The sequence below is a fragment of the Pristiophorus japonicus genome, unplaced genomic scaffold (assembly GCF_044704955.1).
Source record: "Pristiophorus japonicus isolate sPriJap1 unplaced genomic scaffold, sPriJap1.hap1 HAP1_SCAFFOLD_497, whole genome shotgun sequence".
In the NCBI taxonomy this organism is placed as follows: domain Eukaryota; kingdom Metazoa; phylum Chordata; class Chondrichthyes; family Pristiophoridae; genus Pristiophorus; species Pristiophorus japonicus.
The window spans coordinates 355,001-372,500 of NW_027254403.1; the positions used below are offsets into that span (position 1 = coordinate 355,001).

Below are 17,500 nucleotides of genomic sequence, written 5' to 3' on the forward strand. Positions count from 1 at the left end.
GTACTCAGTCAGCTTACGGCGCTTTGCCTCAACGATTTCGTGCATGTCTGGGAGGATTAATGTTTTTAAAGTCCTTTTCATCAACAGTTGCGCGGGGGGATCCCAGTCAGTGAGTGCGGATGAGATCTGTATGCCAGCAGCAGTCACGACAGGTGACCCTGCAGCGTGGGACCTTGGATTTTAAGCATGCCTTGTTTAATGATTTGCACTGCTCTCTCCGCCTGGCCGTTGGAGGCCGGCTTGAACGGTGCCGTCTTGACGTGATTTATGCGGTGGTCAATTATAAAGTCTTGGAATTCTGCGCTGGTGAAGCACGGACCATTGTCACTGACCAATATGTCAGGGATTCCGTGCGTTGCAAACATGCTTGCGAGGCTCTCCACAGTAGTGGAGGCTGTGCTCGAGTTTAAAATGGTGCATTCGATCCACTTTGAAAATGCATCTACAACTACGAGGAACATTGTGCCCATGGATGGGCCCGCATAGTCTACGTGCACCCGCGACCACGGTTTGGTAGGCCAGGGCCAGGGGCTCAGTGGAGCCTCCCTGGGGGCATTGCTGAGTTGGGCACAAATGGTGCACCTTCGGACGCAGAGCTCCAAGTCCGCGTCAATACCAGGCCACCAGATGTGGGATCTGGCTATGGCCTTCATGAGAACGATCCCCGGGTGCTCGCGGTGGAGCTCCCGGACAAATGCCTCTCTGCCTCGCAGAAGCATGACTACTCGGCTGCCCCACATCTGCCTGTAAAAGGGTTTTAATTCCTCGGGGCAGGCATCGCGAGCCTCTGCCCAGTCACCGGTTAAGACACATCTTTTTGCTAAGGATAACGTGGGGTCGCTGGCCATCCAGGCTCTGATTTGGCGAGCCGTCATGGGCGAACCTGTGGACTCAAAGGCATTGATTGCCATGACAATCTCACAGTCCTGTTCGTCAGACCCTTCCGTGGTCGCCAGGGCTAGCCTGCTGAGCACGTCGGCACAGTTGTCTGTGCCTGGTCTGTGCCTTATGGTGTAGTCGTAAGATGCCAGCATGAGTGCCCACCATTGAATTCGCGGCGAGGCGTTGGTGTTTATTGCCTTGCTCTCGGATAGGAGGGACGTGAGGGGCTTGTGGTCGGTTTCTAACGCGAACTTGGCCCCGAAAAGGTATTGGTGCATCTTTTTGACACCGTACACGCACGCGAGCGCCTCCTTCTCAACCATACCGTACCCGCGCTCCGCCCGCGAAAGTGACCTGGAGGCATAAGCTATGGGTTGTAATTTGCCCACACTATTGACATGTTGCAAAACGCACCCGACTCCATACGCTGACGCATCGCATGTGAGAACTAGCTTTTTACTGGATCAAAGAAAGCCAAAACACTGTTGGAACACAGAAGGTTGCGTGCCTTATTGAAGGCGGTTTCCTGGGCGTCCCCCCAAAACCAATCGCACCCCTTCCTGAGTAGCACGTGGAGAGGCTCCAGCAGCGTGCTCAAGTTCTGCATAAAGTTCCCAAAGTAATTGAGTAGCCCGAGAAAGGCGCGCAGATCTGAGACATTCCGGGGCCTGGGTGCCAGGCGAATTGCTTCTGTTTTGGACTCTGTTGGGCGGATTCCATCAGCGGCAATCCTTCTGCCCAAAAATTCAACCTCGGGTGCGAGAAACAGGCACTTAGATTTCTTGACTCATAGGCCTACCCGATCCAACCGCTTTAGTACTTCCTCCAAATTACGGAGATGGGAGTCGGTGTCCCTGCCCGTGATGAGTATGTCGTCTTGAAATACAACCGTCCCCGGGATGGACTTGAGCAGACTCTCCATGTTGCGCTGGAATATGGCAGCTGCCGACCTGATGCCGAATGGGCATCGATTGTACATGAAAAGGCCTCGATGTGTGTTGATGGTGGTGAGTAGCTTGGATTCCTCGGTCAATTCTTGCGTCATATACGCAGATGTGAGGTCTAATTTTGAGAAGGGTTTACCTCCAGCCAATGTGGCAAATAAGTCCTCCGCTCTGGGCAGCGGGTACTGGTCCTGTAGGGAGACTCTGTTTATGGTAGATTTGTAGTCCCCACAGAGTCGTACGGATCCATCAGGCTTCATGACTGGGACGATGGGACTTGCCCAGTCGCTAAATTCCACAGGTGATACAATGCCTTCCCGCAGAAGCCTGTCTCGTTCGTGTTCAATCTTTTCCCTCATCACATAGGGTACAGCTCTGGCCTTGTGATGGACCGGTCTAGCATCCTGTGTGATGTAGATTTTGACTTTGGCCCCTTTGAAAGTGCCCACACCTGGCTGAAAGAGATGTTCAAATCGCTTTATAACTGTTGAGCAGGAGGTCCGTTCCTCGAATGACATGGCATGGACATCATCCCATTTCCAGTTTAGTTTTGCCAGCCAGCTTCTCCCCAGCAGTGCTGGGGGGTCTCCGGGGACAATCCACAGGGTCAGTCGGTTCACTGTCCCTTTGTGTGTGACAGAGAGCATGGCGCTGCCGAGGACTGGTACGATTTCTTTTGTATAGGTCCTCAGTTTGGTGTCGACCCTTGTGAGTTTTGGTCTGTCTCTTTTATGCGGCCACAGTTGTTCAAATTGTTGAGCGCCCATGAGAGATTGACTCGCTCCCGTATCCAGCTCCATGTTGACAGATATTCCGTTGAGTAGGACCCTCATCATTATAGGAAGTATCCTGTTGTAGGAGCAGCGGCCATTGATCGTGTTGACCCGCTGTACACCGGTGTCCCGGGTACTGTCCCCACCGTCTTCTGGTCCGCTTTCCGACCCATCCGATTCGTATACCAGCCGAGCTGCCGTTTTTTTGCACATGCGGGCCAAATGCCCTGTATCTTCACAGTTCCTGCAAACAGCCTGCTGAAATCGACATTCCCGTGATGAGTGCCCACCCCCACACCTCCAGCACAGACCTGTTCCATTGTTCAAAGTGTTCCCAAAGAATGAGCTGCGTCTGGCTGATCTCTCTTGAGCTTCTCTCAGTTTGTAGTTGATTGCTCGCATTGTGGGTTGATGAGGTGTGAACGGCCGTTCCTGTGGCCCTTGATGGTTTCTGTTGCCACTGCTTGCTGTCAAAAGCCTGTTCTGCCGGTTTTATGTGTGTGTGGGGGTAGCAGCTTGTTTAGTGCTGTGAACTCCTTGTTCCATTATTTCGTTAGTTATCGTACCTGCATTGTAAATCAACCTCGTTTCTTCTTCCCCTACCAAAAATGTCTGTGCAACCAGTGCTGCTGCCTCTAAGGGCAGGTTCTTGGTCTCTATGAGCTTTCGGAATATGCCTGCGTGGCCTATTCCTTCAATAAAAAAGTCTCTCAGTACTTCTCTCCTCAATTCATCGGAGAACTCACATAAACTAGCCAACCTCCGAAGTTTCACCACGAAGTCGGGTATGCTCTGGCCCACTCAGCGTCTGTAGTTGTAGAACCTGTGTCTGGCCATGTGTAGGCTGCTCGCTGGCTTCAGGTGGTCTCTTACCAGTGTGCTCAATTCTTCAAACGACTTGCTTGCTGGTTTCTCGGGTGCCAACAGATCCTTCATTAAAGGGTCTAGTAAGGAGGAGGAACTGAGGGAAATCCTTATTAGTCGGGAAATTGTGTTGGGGAAATTGATGGGATTGAAGGCCGATAAATCCCCAGGGCCTGATGGACTGCATCCCAGAGTACTTAAGGAGGTGGCCTTGGAAATAGCGGATGCATTGACAGTCATTTTCCAACATTCCATAGACTCTGGATCAGTTCCTATGGAGTGGAGGGTAGCCAATGTAACCCCACTTTTTAAAAAAGGAGGGAGAGAGAAAACAGGGAATTATAGACCGGTTAGCCTGACATTGGTAGTGGGTAAGATGATGGAATCAATTATTAAGGATGTCATAGCAGCGCATTTGGAAAGAGGTGACATGATAGGTCCAAGTCAGCATGGATTTGTGAAAGGGAAATCATGCTTGACAAATCTTCTGGAATTTTTTGAGGATGTTTCCAGTAGAGTGGACAAGGGAGAACCAGTTGATGTGGTATATTTGAACTTTCAGAAGGCTTTCGACAAGGTTCCACACAAGAGATTAATGTGCAAAGTTAAAGCACATGGGATTGGGGGTAGTGTACTGACGTGGATTGAGAACTGGTTGTCAGACAGGAAGCAAAAAGTAGGAGTAAATGGGTACTTTTCAGAATGGCAGGCAGTGACTAGTGGGGTACCGCAAGGTTCTGTGCTGGGGCCCCAGCTGTTTACACTGTACATTAATGATTTAGACGAGGGGATTAAATGTAGTATCTCCAAATTTGCAGATGACACTAAGTTGGGTGGCAGTGTGAGCTGCGAGGAGGATGCTATGAGGCTGCAGAGCGACTTGGATAGGTTAGGTGAGTGGGCAAATGCATGGCAGATGAAGTATAATGTGGATAAATGTGAGGTTATCCACTTTGGTGGTAAAAACAGAGAGACAGACTATTATCTGAATGGTGACAGATTAGGAAAAGGGGAGGTGCAACGAGACCTGGGTGTCATGGTACATCAGTCATTGAAGGTTGGCATGCAGGTACAGCAGGCGGTTAAGAAAGCAAATGGCATGTTGGCCTTCATAGCGAGGGGATTTGAGTACAGGGGCAGGGAGGTGTTGCTACAGTTGTACAGGGCCTTGGTGAGGCCACACCTGGAATATTGTGTACAGTTTTGGTCTCCTAACCTGAGGAAGGACATTCTTGCTATTGAGGGAGTGCAGCGAAGGTTCACCAGACTGATTCCCGGGATGGCGGGACTGACCTATCAAGAAAGACTAGATCAACTGGGCCTGTATTCACTGGAGTTCAGAAGGATGAGAGGGGACCTCATAGAAACGTTTAAAATTCTGACGGGTTTGGAGAGGTTAGATGCAGGAAGAATGTTCCCGATGTTGGGGAAGTCCAGAACCAGAGGTCACAGTCTGAGGATAAGGGGTAAGCCATTTAGGACCAAGATGAGGAGAAACTTCTTCACCCAGAGAGTGGTGAACCTGTGGAATTCTCTACCACAGAAAGTTGTTGAGGCCAATTCACTAAATATATTCAAAAAGGAGTTAGATGAAGTCCTTACTACTAGGGGGATCAAGGGGTATGGCGAGAAAGCAGGAATGGGGTACTGAAGTTGCGTGTTCAGCCATGAACTCATTGAATGGCGGTGCAGGCTCGAAGGGCCGAATGGCCTGCTCCTGCACCTATTTTCTATGTTTCTATGTTTTCGAGCCATAGCTGGTCAAGCGATGGGCTCTTCTCTTCACTGCCTTATCATCGCCTAACCAGTCTTTGGTTACAAAGCTTTGCTGGAGCCTTTCTATAAAGCCCTCCCAATTGTCTCCCGCATTGTACTTTTCATCTGATCCGCTGTTCGCCATTCTGTGGATTCTGTGATCCCGTAACCCGTCGCCACTGTAAAGTCCTGTCCCCTCAGGACAGATTCACACGAGGCATGTCGTGAAGTCAAGGTCACTCTGGACCTGCACCTTTATTTCACGGCTCTGGAATGCTGCACTTGCCTGAGACCTGTCCTTATATACCTGTCTCTCGCAAGTGCACCCCTGGTGGTAAGGTATGCTGGTGGTTACAGGTCATATCTTATTACAGTCATGTATAGCATGTTAGGATACAGTTATAGATAATAATGTAAGATACATGACAGCTGACACCAGGCTCAGTTGGGCCTGGTAAATTGTAGGCCCCAGTTACTGAACCTCGGCTGCGGGGGGGGGGGGTTGAGATCGGCGCGAAGGGGGGGGGCTGCTCTCGCGAGCGGGGGTGGGGGTCCGGTGGGAGCTGACGAGCGTGCGTGACTCCTTCCCTGGTTGCAGGTGGTACCATGGACATCTCTCGGGCAGCGCTGCAGAGAGGCTGCTGGGCGAGAAGAAGGTTCCTTGGTCGTTCCTGGTGAGGGAGAGCTTGAGCAAGCCCGGGGACTTTGTGCTGTCCGTTGTCATCGACTCGGAGAAGGAGGCCGAAGGGGACCAGATACTGAAGGTCACCCACATTAAGGTGATGTGTCAGGTAAGGTCGGAGGTCGGAGGTCAAGCTCAAAAAGATGTCAGCATCGAGCGCTCCCGGGGCAGGTACAATACAGAGCTCCCTCTACATTACCCCGACAGTGTACCCCCACTTTATACCCAGTGTATCGAGCGCTCCCGGGGCAGGTACAATACAGAGCTCCCTCTACATTACCCCGACAGTGTACCCCCACTTTATACCCAGTGTATCGAGTGCTCCCGGGGCAGGTACAATACAGAGCTCCCTCTACGTTACCCTGACAGTGTATCCCCACTTTATACCCAGTGTATCGAGTGCACCCGGGGCAAGTACAATACAGAGCTCCCTCTACGTTACCCTGACAGTGTACCCCCACTTTATACCCAGTGTATCGAGTGCTCCCAGGGCAGGTACAATACAGAGCTCCCTCTACATTACCCCGACAGTGTACCCCCACTTTATACCCAGTGTATCGAGTGCTCCCGGGGCAGGTACAATACAGAGCTCCCTCTACATTACCCCCACAGTGTACCCCCACTTTATACCCAGTGTATCGAGTGCTCCCGGGGCAGGTACAATACAGAGCTCCCTCTACATTACCCCGACAGTGTACCCCCACTTTATACCCAGTGTATCGAGTGCTCCCGGGGCAGGTACAATACAGAGCTCCCTCTACATTACCCTGACAGTGTACCCCCACTTTATACCCAGTGTATCGAGTGCTCCCGGGGCAGGTACAATACAGAGCTCCCTCGACATTACCCTGACAGTGTACCCCCACTTTATACCCAGTGTATCGAGTGCTCCCGGGGCAGGTACAATACAGAGCTCCCTCTACATTACCTTGACAGTGTACCCCCACTTTATACCCAGTGTATCGAGTGCTCCCGGGGCAGGTACAATACAGAGCTCTCTCTACATTACCCTGACAGTGTACCCCCACTTTATACCCAGTGTATCGAGCGCTCCCGGGGCAGGTACAATACAGAGCTCCCTCTACATTACCCCGACAGTGTACCCCCACTTTATACCCAGTGTATCGAGTGCTCCCGGGGCAGGTACAATACAGAGCTCCCTCTACATTACCCCGACAGTGTACCCCTACTTTATACCCAGTGTATCGAGTGCTCCCGGGGCAGGTACAATACAGAGCTCCCTCTACATTACCCTGACAGTGTACCCCCACTTTATACCCAGTGTATCGAGTGCTCCTGGGGCAGGTACAATACAGAGCTCCCTCTACATTACCCCGACAGTGTACCCCCACTTTATACCCAGTGTATCGAGTGCTCCCGGGGCAGGTACAATACAGAGCTCCCTCTACATTTCCCCGACAGTGTACCCCCACTTTATACCCAGTGTATCGAGTGCTCCCGGGGCAGGTACAATACAGAGCTCCCTCTACATTACCCTGACAGTGTACCCCCACTTTATACCCAGTGTATCGAGTGCTCCCGGGGCAGGTACAATACAGAGCTCCCTCTACATTACCCTGACAGTGTACCCCCACTTTATACCCAGTGTATCGAGTGCTCCCGGGGCAGGTACAATACAGAGCTCCCTCTACATTACCCCGACAATGTACCCCCACTTTATACCCAGTGTATCGAGTGCTCCCGGGGCAGGTACAATACAGAGCTCCCTCTACATTACCCTGACAGTGTACCCCCACTTTATACCCAGTGTATCGAGTGCTCCCGGGGCAGGTACAATACAGAGCTCCCTCTACATTACCCTGACAGTGTAACCCCACTTGATACCCAGTGTATCGAGTGCTCCCGGGGCAGGTACAATACAGAGCTCCCTCTACATTACCCTGACAGTGTACCCCCACTTTATACCCAATGTATCGAGTGCTCCCGGGGCAGGTACAATACAGAGCTCTCTCTGCATTACCCTGACAGTGTACCCCCACTTTATACCCAGTGTATCGAGTGCTCCCGGGGCAGGTACAATACAGAGCTCCCTCTACATTACCCTGACAGTGTACCCCCACTTTATACCCAGTGTATCGAGTGCTCCCGGGGCAGGTACAATACAGAGCTCCCTCTACATTACCCTGACAGTGTACCCCCACTTTATACCCAGTGTATCGAGTGCTCCCGGGGCAGGTACAATACAGAGCTCTCTCTACATTACTCTGACAGTGTACCCCCACTTTATACCCAGTGTATTGAATGCTCCCGGGGCAGGTACAATACAGAGCTCCCTCTACATTACCCTGACAGTGTACCCCTACTTTATACCCAGTGTATCGAGTGCTCCCGGGGCAGGTACAATACAGAGCTCCCTCTACATTACCCTGACAGTGTACCCCCACTTTATACCCAGTGTATCGAGTGCTCCCGGGGCAGGTACAATACAGAGCTCCCTCTACGTTACCCTGACAGTGTACCCCTACTTTATACCCAGTGTATCGAGTGCTCCCGGGGCAGGTACAATACAGAGCTCCCTCTACGTTACCCTGACAGTGTACCCCCACTTTATACCCAGTGTATCGAGTGCTCCCGGGGCAGGTACAATACAGAGCTCCTTCTACATTACCCTGACAGTGTACCCCCACTTTATACCCAGTGTATCGAGTGCTCCCGGGACAGGTACAATACAGAGCTCCCTCTACGTTACCCTGACAGTGTATCCCCACTTTATACCCAGTGTATCGAGTGCACCCGGGGCAAGTACAATACAGAGCTCCCTCTACATTACCCTGACAGTGTACCCCCACTTTATACCCAGTGTATCGAGTGCTCCCAGGGCAGGTACAATACAGAGCTCCCTCTACATTACCCCGACAGTGTACCCCCACTTTATACCCAGTGTATCGAGTGCTCCCGGGGCAGGTACAATACAGAGCTCCCTCTACATTACCCCCACAGTGTACCCCCACTTTATACCCAGTGTATCGAGTGCTCCCGGGGCAGGTACAATACAGAGCTCCCTCTACATTACCCCGACAGTGTACCCCCACTTTATACCCAGTGTATCGAGTGCTCCCGGGGCAGGTACAATACAGAGCTCCCTCTACATTACCCTGACAGTGTACCCCCACTTTATACCCAGTGTATCGAGTGCTCCCGGGGCAGGTACAATACAGAGCTCCCTCTACATTACCCTGATAGTGTACCCCCACTTTATACCCAGTGTATCGAGTGCTCCCGGGGCAGGTACAATACAGAGCTCCCTCTACATTACCCCGACAGTGTACCCCCACTTTATACCCAGTGTATCGAGTGCTCCCGGGGCAGGTACAATACAGAGCTCCCTCTACATTACCCCGACAGTGTACCCCCACTTTATACCCAGTGTATCGAGTGCACCCGGGGCAGGTACAATACAGAGCTCCCTCTTCATTACCCTGACAGTGTACCCCCACTTTATACCCAGTGTATCGAGTGCTCCCGGGGCAGGTACAATACAGAACTCCCTCTACATTACCCTGACAGTGTACCCCCACTTTATACCCAGTGTATCGAGTGCTCCCGGGTCAGGTACAATACAGAGCTCCCTCTACATTACCCTGTCAGAGTACCCCCACTTTATACCCAGTGTATCGAGTGCTCCCAGGGCAGGTACAATACAGAGCTCCCTCTACATTACCCTGACAGTGTACCCCCACTTTATACCCAGTGTATCGAGTGCTCCCGGGGCAGGTACAATACAGAGCTCCCTCTACATTACCCCGACAGTGTACCCCCACTTTATACCCAGTGTATTGAGTGCTCCCGGGGCAGGTACAATACAGAGCTCCCTCTACATTACCCTGACAGTGTACCCCCACTTTATACCCAGTGTATCGAGTGCTCCCGGGTCAGGTACAATACAGAGCTCCCTCTACATTACCCTGACAGTGTACCCCCACTTTATACCCAGTGTATCGAGTGCTCCCGGGGCAGGTACAATACAGAGCTCCCTCTACATTACCCCGACAGTGTACCCCCACTTTATACCCAGTGTATCGAGTGCTCCCAGGGCAGGTACAATACAGAGCTCCCTCTACATTACCCTGACAGTGTACCCCCACTTTATACCCAGTGTATCGAGTGCTCCCGGGGCAGGTATAATACAGAGCTCCCTCTACATTACCCTGACAGTATACCCCCACTTTATACCCAGTGTATCGAGTGCTCCCGGGTCAGGTACAATACAGAGCTCCCTCTACATTACCCTGTCAGAGTAAATGCTCTTCCAGTAAGGTTGATAAGTTATAAATTTTTTTTGCATGATGGAAACTCTTTCTTTGTCTCCCCCATCTCTCTCTCTCTCCCTCTCTCTCTCTACCCCCTCTCTCTCTTTCTCTGGCGCCTCCTCCTACTCTCTCTCGCTCTCCCTCCGTCTCCCCCTCTTTCTCTCTCTCTCGCTCTCTCTCCCCCACCCCGCTCTCTCTCCCTCTCTCTCTCTCTCACCGCCCCCCCCCATCTCTTCCCCGCTCTCTCTCTCTCCCCCCCTCCCTCTTTCTCTCTCTCACCCCCTCTCCCCCGCTCTCTCTCTCTCTCTCCCCCCTCTCTCTCTCTCTCTCACCCCCCCTCCTCTCTCTCTCTCCCCTCCTCTCTCTCTCTCCCCACTCTCTCTCTCTTCCCCGCTCTCTCTCTCTTCCCCGCTCACTTTCTCTCCCCCCCGCCTCTCTCTCTCTCTCTCTCTCTCACCCCCTCTCTCTCCCTCTCTCTCTCTCTCTCCCCCCTGCTCTCTCTGCCTCTCTCTCTCTTCCCCGCTCTCTCTCTCTCCCCACCTCTCTCTCTCTCTCTAACACCCCCTCTCCCCCCTCTCTCCCCCTGCCTCTCTCTTTCTCTCTCACCCCATCTTTCCCCCCTCTCTCTCTCTCTTCCACCTCCCTCCTCTCACTCTCTCTCTCTCCCCCCTCTCCCTCTCTCTCTCTCTCTCTCTAACACCCCCTCTCTCCCCCACTCTCTCTCTCATCCCCTCTCTTCCTCTCTCTCTCTCTAACAACCCCTCTCTCCCCCTGCCTCTCTCTCTCTCTCTCCCCCCCTCCTCTCACTCTCTCTCTCTTCCCCCCTCCTCCCCCCGCCCTCTCTTCTCTCATCCCCTCTCTCTCTCTCTCTCTCTCTAACACCCTCTCTCCCCCCCTCTCTCCCCCCGCCCCTCTCTCTCTCTCTCTCTCCCCCCCCGCTCTCTCTCTCTCTCTCTCTCTCTCTCACCCCTTCTCTCTCTCTCTCTCTCCCCCCCCCCACCGCCTCTCTCTCTCTCTCTCTCTCTCTCTCTCTCTCTCTCACCCCTTCTCTCTCTCTCTCTCCCCCCGCTGGCCTCTCGCTCTCTCTCTCACCTCTTCTCTCTCTCTCTCTCCCCCCCGCCTCTCTCTCTCTCTCTCTCTCACCCCTTCTCTCTCTCTCTCCCCCCCCCCCCGCCTCTCTCTCTCTCTCACCCCTTCTCTCTCTCTCTCTCCCCCCGCTGGCCTCTCTCTCTCTCACCCCTTCTCTCTCTCTCTCTCCCCCCCGCCTCTCTCTCTCTCTCTCTCACCCCTCTCTCTCTCTCTCTCTCTCCCCCCCCCCGCCTCTCTCTCTCTCTCTCTCTCACCCCTTCTCTCTCTCTCTCCCCCCCCCCCCGCCTCTCTCTCTCTCTCTCTCTCTCTCACCCCTTCTCTCTCTCTCTCTCCCCCCCCCGCCTCTCTCTCTCTCTCTCTCTCTCTCTCACCCCTTCTCTCTCTCTCTCCCCCCACCACCGCCTCTCTCTCTCTCTCTCTCTCTCCCCCCCCTGGCCTCTCTCTCTCTCTCTCTCCCCCCCCCCCCCACCGCCTCTCTCTCTCACCCACTCTCCGCCCCCCCCGCCTCTCTCTCTCGCACTCTCAGGACGGCCGATACACCGTTGGAGGACCTCAGAAATTTGACACTCTGACGGACCTGGTCGAGTACTACAAACGCTCGGTCATTGAACAAATCGACGGAATGAAGGTGTACCTCAAACAGGTGGGCCATGGTCAGATCCCGGCGGGTGACGGAGAGGTCTGAGACAGGAGGGACAGTACGGGTCACGCAGTGCAGTGTGTCTGACCTTCTGGCAGCCTGGATTTGAACACTTCTAACGATGCACTTCAAACAACAACACCAACGTGTATTTTATATATCACCTTTAACACACTGAAACGTCCCAAGTTGCTTCACAGGAGTACTGTGGGCCAAAAAAATTGACACCGAGCCCCACAAGGAGAGATTAGGGCAGGTGACCAAAAGCTGGTCAAAGAGGTGGGTTTTAAGGAGCGTCTCGAAGGAGGAGAGAGAGGTCGAGAGGTGGAGAGGTTTAGGGAGGGAGTTCCAGAGCTTGGGGCCCAGGCAACAGAAGGCACGGCCACCGATGGTGGAGCGATTATAATCGGGGATGGTCAGGAGGGCAGAGTTAGAGGAGTGCAGACATCTCGGGGGGTTGTGGGGCTGGAGGGGGTTACAGAGATATGGAGGGGTTGTGGGGCTGGAGGATGTTACAGAGGTAGGGAGGGATGTAGGGGCCGGAGGAGGTTACAGAGATAGGGAGGGGTGTAGGGGCTGGAGGAGGTTACAGAGATAGGGAGGGGTGTAGGGGCTGAAGGAGGTTACAGAGATAGGGAGGGGTTGTGGGGCTGGAGGATGTTACAGAGATAGGGAGGGGTGTAGGGGCTGGAGGAGGTTACAGAGATAGGGAGGGGTGTAGGGGCTGGAGGAGGTTACAGAGATAGGGAGGGGTGTAGGAGCTGGAGGAGGTTACAGAGATAGGGAGGGGCGAGGGGCCATGGAGGGATTTGTAAACAAGAATGAGAATTTTGAAATCGAGGCGTTGCTTAACCGGGAGCCAATGTCGGTCAGCGAGCACAGGGGGTGATGGGTGAGCGGGACTCGGTGCGAGTTAGGACACGGGGTCAGTGAGCACAGGGGGTGATGGGTGAGCGGGACTCGGTGCGAGTTAGGACACAGGGCAGTGAGCACAGGGGGTGATGGGTGAGTGGGACTCGGTGCGAGTTAGGACACGGGGCAGCGAGCACAGTGGGTGGTGGGTGAGTGGGACTCGGTGCGAGTTAGGACACAGGGCAGTGAGCACAGGGGGTGATGGGTGAGCGGGACTGGGTGTGAGTTAGGACACGGGGGCAGTGAGCACAGGGGTGATGGGTGAGTGGGACTCGGTGTGAGTTAGGACACCGGTCAGTGAGCACAGGGGGTGATGGGTGAGCGGGACTCGGTGCGAGTTAGGACACGGGGGCAGTGAGCACAGGGGGTGATGGGTGAGCGGGACACGGTGTGAGTTAGGACACAGGGCAGCGAGCACAGGGGGTGATGGGTGAGTGGGGCTCGGTGCGAGTTAGGACACGGGGCAGCGAGCACAGGGGGTGATGGGTGAGCGGGACTCGGTGCGAGTTAGGACACGGGGCAGCGAGCACAGGGGGTGGTGGGTGAGTGGGACTTGGTGCGAGTTAGGACACGGGGTCAGTGAGCACAGGGGGTGATGGGTGAGCGGGACTCGGTGCGAGTTAGGACACGGGGTCAGTGAGCACAGGGGGTGAAGGGTGAGTGGGACTCGGTGTGAGTTAGGACACGGGGTCAGTGAGCACAGGGGGTGGTGGGTGAGTGGGACTGGGTGCGAGTTAGGACACGGGGTCAGCGAGCACAGGGGGTGATGGGTGAGCGGGACTCGGTGCGAGTTAGGACACGGGGCACAGGGGGTGATGGGTGAGTGGGACTCGGTGCGAGTTAGGACACGGGGCACAGGGGGTGATGGGTGAGCGGGACTCGGTGCGAGTTAGGACACGGGGCACAGGGGGTGATGGGTGAGCGGGACTCGGTGCGAGTTAGGACACGGGGCAGCGAGCACAGCAGGTGATGGGTGAGTGGGACTCGGTGCGAGTTAGGACACGGGGGCAGTGAGCACAGGGGGTGATGGGTGAGTGGGACTGGGTGTGAGTTAGGACACGGGGTCAGTGAGCACAGGGGGTGATGGGTGAGTGGGACTGGGTGTGAGTTAGGACACGGGGCAGTGAGCACAGGGGGTGATGGGTGAGCGGGACTGGGTGCGAGTTAGGACACGGGGCACAGGGGGTGATGGGTGAGCGGGACTCGGTGCGAGTTAGGACACGGGGGCAGTGAGCACAGGGGGTGATGGGTGAGCGGGACTCGGTGCGAGTTAGGACACGGGGGCAGTGAGCACAGGGGGTGATGGGTGAGCGGGACTCGGTGCGAGTTAGGACACGGGGTCAGTGAGCACAGAGAGTGATGGGTGAGCGAGACTCGGTGCGAGTTAGGACACGGGGCAGTGAGCACAGGGGGTGATGGGTGAGCGGGACTGGGTGTGAGTTAGTACACGGGGTCAGTGAGCACAGCGGGGGATGGGTGAGTGGGACTCGGTGCGAGTTAGGACACGGGGCAGCGAGCACAGGGGGTGATGGGTGAGTGGGACTCGGTGCGAGTTAGGACACGGGGTCAGTGAGCACAGCGGGGGATGGGTGAGTGGGACTCGGTGCGAGTTAGGACACGGGGCAGTGAGCACAGGGGGTGATGGGTGAGTGGGTCTCGGTGCGAGTTAGGACACGGGGCAGTGAGCACAGGGGGTGATGGGTGAGTGGGACTGGGTGTGAGTTAGGACACGGGGTCAGTGAGCACAGAGGGTGATGGGTGAGCAGGACTCGGTGCGAGTTAGGACACGGGGTCAGTGAGCACAGGGGGTGATGGGTGAGTGGGACTGGGTGTGAGTTAGGACACGGGGCAGTGAGCACAGGGGGTGATGGGTGAGCAGGACTCGGTGTGAGTTAGGACACGGGGTCAGTGAGCACAGGGGGTGATGGGTGAGTGGGACTCGGTGCGAGTTGGGACACGGGGTCAGTGAGCACAGGGGGTGATGGGTGAGTGGGACTCGGTGTGAGTTAGGACACGGGGTCAGTGAGCACAGGGGGTGATGGGTGAGTGGGACTGGGTGTGAGTTAGGACACGGGGTCAGTGAGCACAGGGGGTGATGGGTGAGTGGGACTCGGTGCGAGTTGGGACACGGGGCAGCCGAGTTTTGGATCACCTGTAGTTGACGTTGGGTAGAACTTGGGAGGCCGGCCAAGAGTGCGTTGGAATAGTCAAGTCTGGAGGGGAGAGAGGCTCAGCAGCAGCTGAGCTGAGGCAGGGGGCGGAGACGGGCGATGTTACGGAGGTGGAAACGGGCGGTTTTAGTTATGCTGAGGAGATGTGCGTGAGAGGGGGTTAGAGGGACCTCCCCAGATACAGGAGTGTGAGAGAGAGGGTTAGAGGGACCTCCCCAGATACAGGAGTGTGAGAGAGGGGGTTAGAGGGACATCCCCAGATACAGGAGTGTGTGAGAGAGGGGGTTAGAGGGACCTCCCCAGATACAGGAGTGTGAGAGAGAGGGTTAGAGGGACCTCCCCAGATACAGGAGTGTGAGAGAGGGGGTTAGAGGGACCTCCCCAGATACAGGAGTTTGTGAGAGAGGGGGTTAGAGGGACCTCCCCAGATACAGGAGTGTGAGAGAGAGGGTTAGAGGGACCTCCCCAGATACAGGAGTGTGAGAGAGGGTTAGAGGGACCTCCCCAGATACAGGAGTGTGAGAGAGGGGGTTAGAGGGACCTCCCCAGATACAGGAGTGTGAGAGAGAGGGTTAGAGGGACCTCCCCAGATACAGGAGTGTGAGAGAGGGGGTTAGAGGGACCTCCCCAGATACAGGAGTGTGAGAGAGGGTTAGAGGGACCTCCCCAGATACAGGAGTGTGAGAGAGGGGGTTAGAGGGACCTCCCCAGATACAGGAGTGTGAGAGAGAGGGAGTTAGAGGGACATTCCCAGATACAGGAGTGTGTGAGAAAGGGGGTTAGAGGGACCTCCCCAGATACAGGAGTGTGTGAGAGAGGGGGTTAGAGGGACCTCCCCAGATACAGGAGTGTGAGAGAGGGGGTTAGAGGGACCTCCCCAGATACAGGAGTGTGAGAGAGAGGGGGTTAGAGGGACCTCCCCAGATACAGGAATGTGAGAGAGGGGGTTAGAGGGACCTTCCCAGATACAGGAGTGTGTGAGAGAGGGTGTTAGAGGGACCTCCCCAGATACAGGAGTGTGAGAGAGGGGGTTAGAGGGACCTCCCCAGATACAGGAGTGTGAGAGAGAGGGTTAGAGGGACCTCCCCAGATACAGGAGTGTGAGAGAGGGGGTTAGAGGGACCTCCCCAGATACAGGAGTGTGAGAGAGGGGGTTAGAGGGACCTTCCCAGATACAGGAGTGTGTGAGAGAGAGGGGGTTAGAGGGACCTCTCCAGATACAGGAGTGTGAAAGAGGGGGGGTTAGAGTGACCTCCCCAGATACAGGAGTGTGTGAGAGAGGGGGTTACAGGGACCTCCCCAGATACAGGAGTGTGAGAGAGAGGGTTAGAGGGACCTTCCCAGATACAGGAGTGTGTGAGAGAGGGGGTTAGAGGGACCTCCCCAGATACAGGAGTGTGAGAGAGAGGGGGTTAGAGGGACCTCCCCAGATACAGGAGTGTGAGAGAGGGTTAGAGGGACCTCCCCAGATACAGGAGTGTGAGAGAGGGGGTTAGAGGGACCTCCCCAGATACAGGAGTGTGAGAGAGAGGGAGTTAGAGGGACCTTCCCAGATACAGGAGTGTGTGAGAAAGGGGGTTAGAGGGACCTCCCCAGATACAGGAGTGTGTGAGAGAGGGGGTTAGAGGGACCTCCCCAGGTACAGGAGTGTGAGAGAGGGGGTTAGAGGGACCTCCCCAGATACAGGAGTGTGAGAGAGAGGGGGTTAGAGGGACCTCCCCAGATACAGGAATGTGAGAGAGGGGGTTAGAGGGACCTTCCCAGATACAGGAGTGTGTGAGAGAGGGTGTTAGAGGGACCTCCCCAGATACAGGAGTGTGAGAGAGGGGGTTAGAGGGACCTTCCCAGATACAGGAGTGTGTGAGAGAGAGGGGGTTAGAGGGACCTCTCCAGATACAGGAGTGTGAAAGAGGGGGGGGTTAGAGTGACCTCCCCAGATACAGGAGTGTGTGAGAGAGGGGGTTAGAGGGACCTCCCCAGATACAGGAGTGTGAGAGAGGGGGTTAGAGGGACCTCCCCAGATACAGGAGTGTGTGAGAGAGGGGGTTAGAGGGACCTCCCCAGATACAGGAGTGTGAGAGAGGGGGTTAGAGGGACCTCCCCAGATATAGGAGTGTGAGAGAGGGGGTTAGAGGGACCTTCCCAGATACAGGAGTGTGTGAGAGAGAGGGGGTTAGAGGGACCTCTCCAGATACAGGAGTGTGAAAGAGGGGGGGTTAGAGTGACCTCCCCAGATACAGGAGTGTGTGAGAGAGGGGGTTAGAGGGACCTCCCCAGATACAGGAGTGTGAGAGAGGGGGTTAGAGGGACCTCCCCAGATACAGGAGTGTGTGAGAGAGGGGGTTAGAGGGACCTCCCCAGATACAGGAGTGTGAGAGAGGGGGTTAGAGGGACCTCCCCAGATACAGGAGTGTGTGAGAGAGGGGGTTAGAGGGACCTCCCCAGATACAGGAGTGTGAGAGAGGGGGTTAGAGGGACCTCCCCAGATACAGGAGTATGAGAGAGGGGATGAGAGGG

General features: G+C 55.1%; 1 protein-coding gene across 1 annotated transcript in view; it reads left to right on the top strand.

Annotated features, from left to right (window-relative positions):
- The window catches only part of LOC139253669 (tyrosine-protein phosphatase non-receptor type 6-like), a 148,869-nt gene that overhangs the window by 52,662 nt on the left and 78,707 nt on the right, over positions 1–17,500 (top strand). The window contains exons 4-5 of the mRNA XM_070873507.1: positions 5,817–6,009; positions 11,787–11,903. Coding sequence (XP_070729608.1) covers positions 5,817–6,009; positions 11,787–11,903 — 310 coding nt within the window. The remainder of the gene's footprint in view (positions 1–5,816; positions 6,010–11,786; positions 11,904–17,500) is intronic.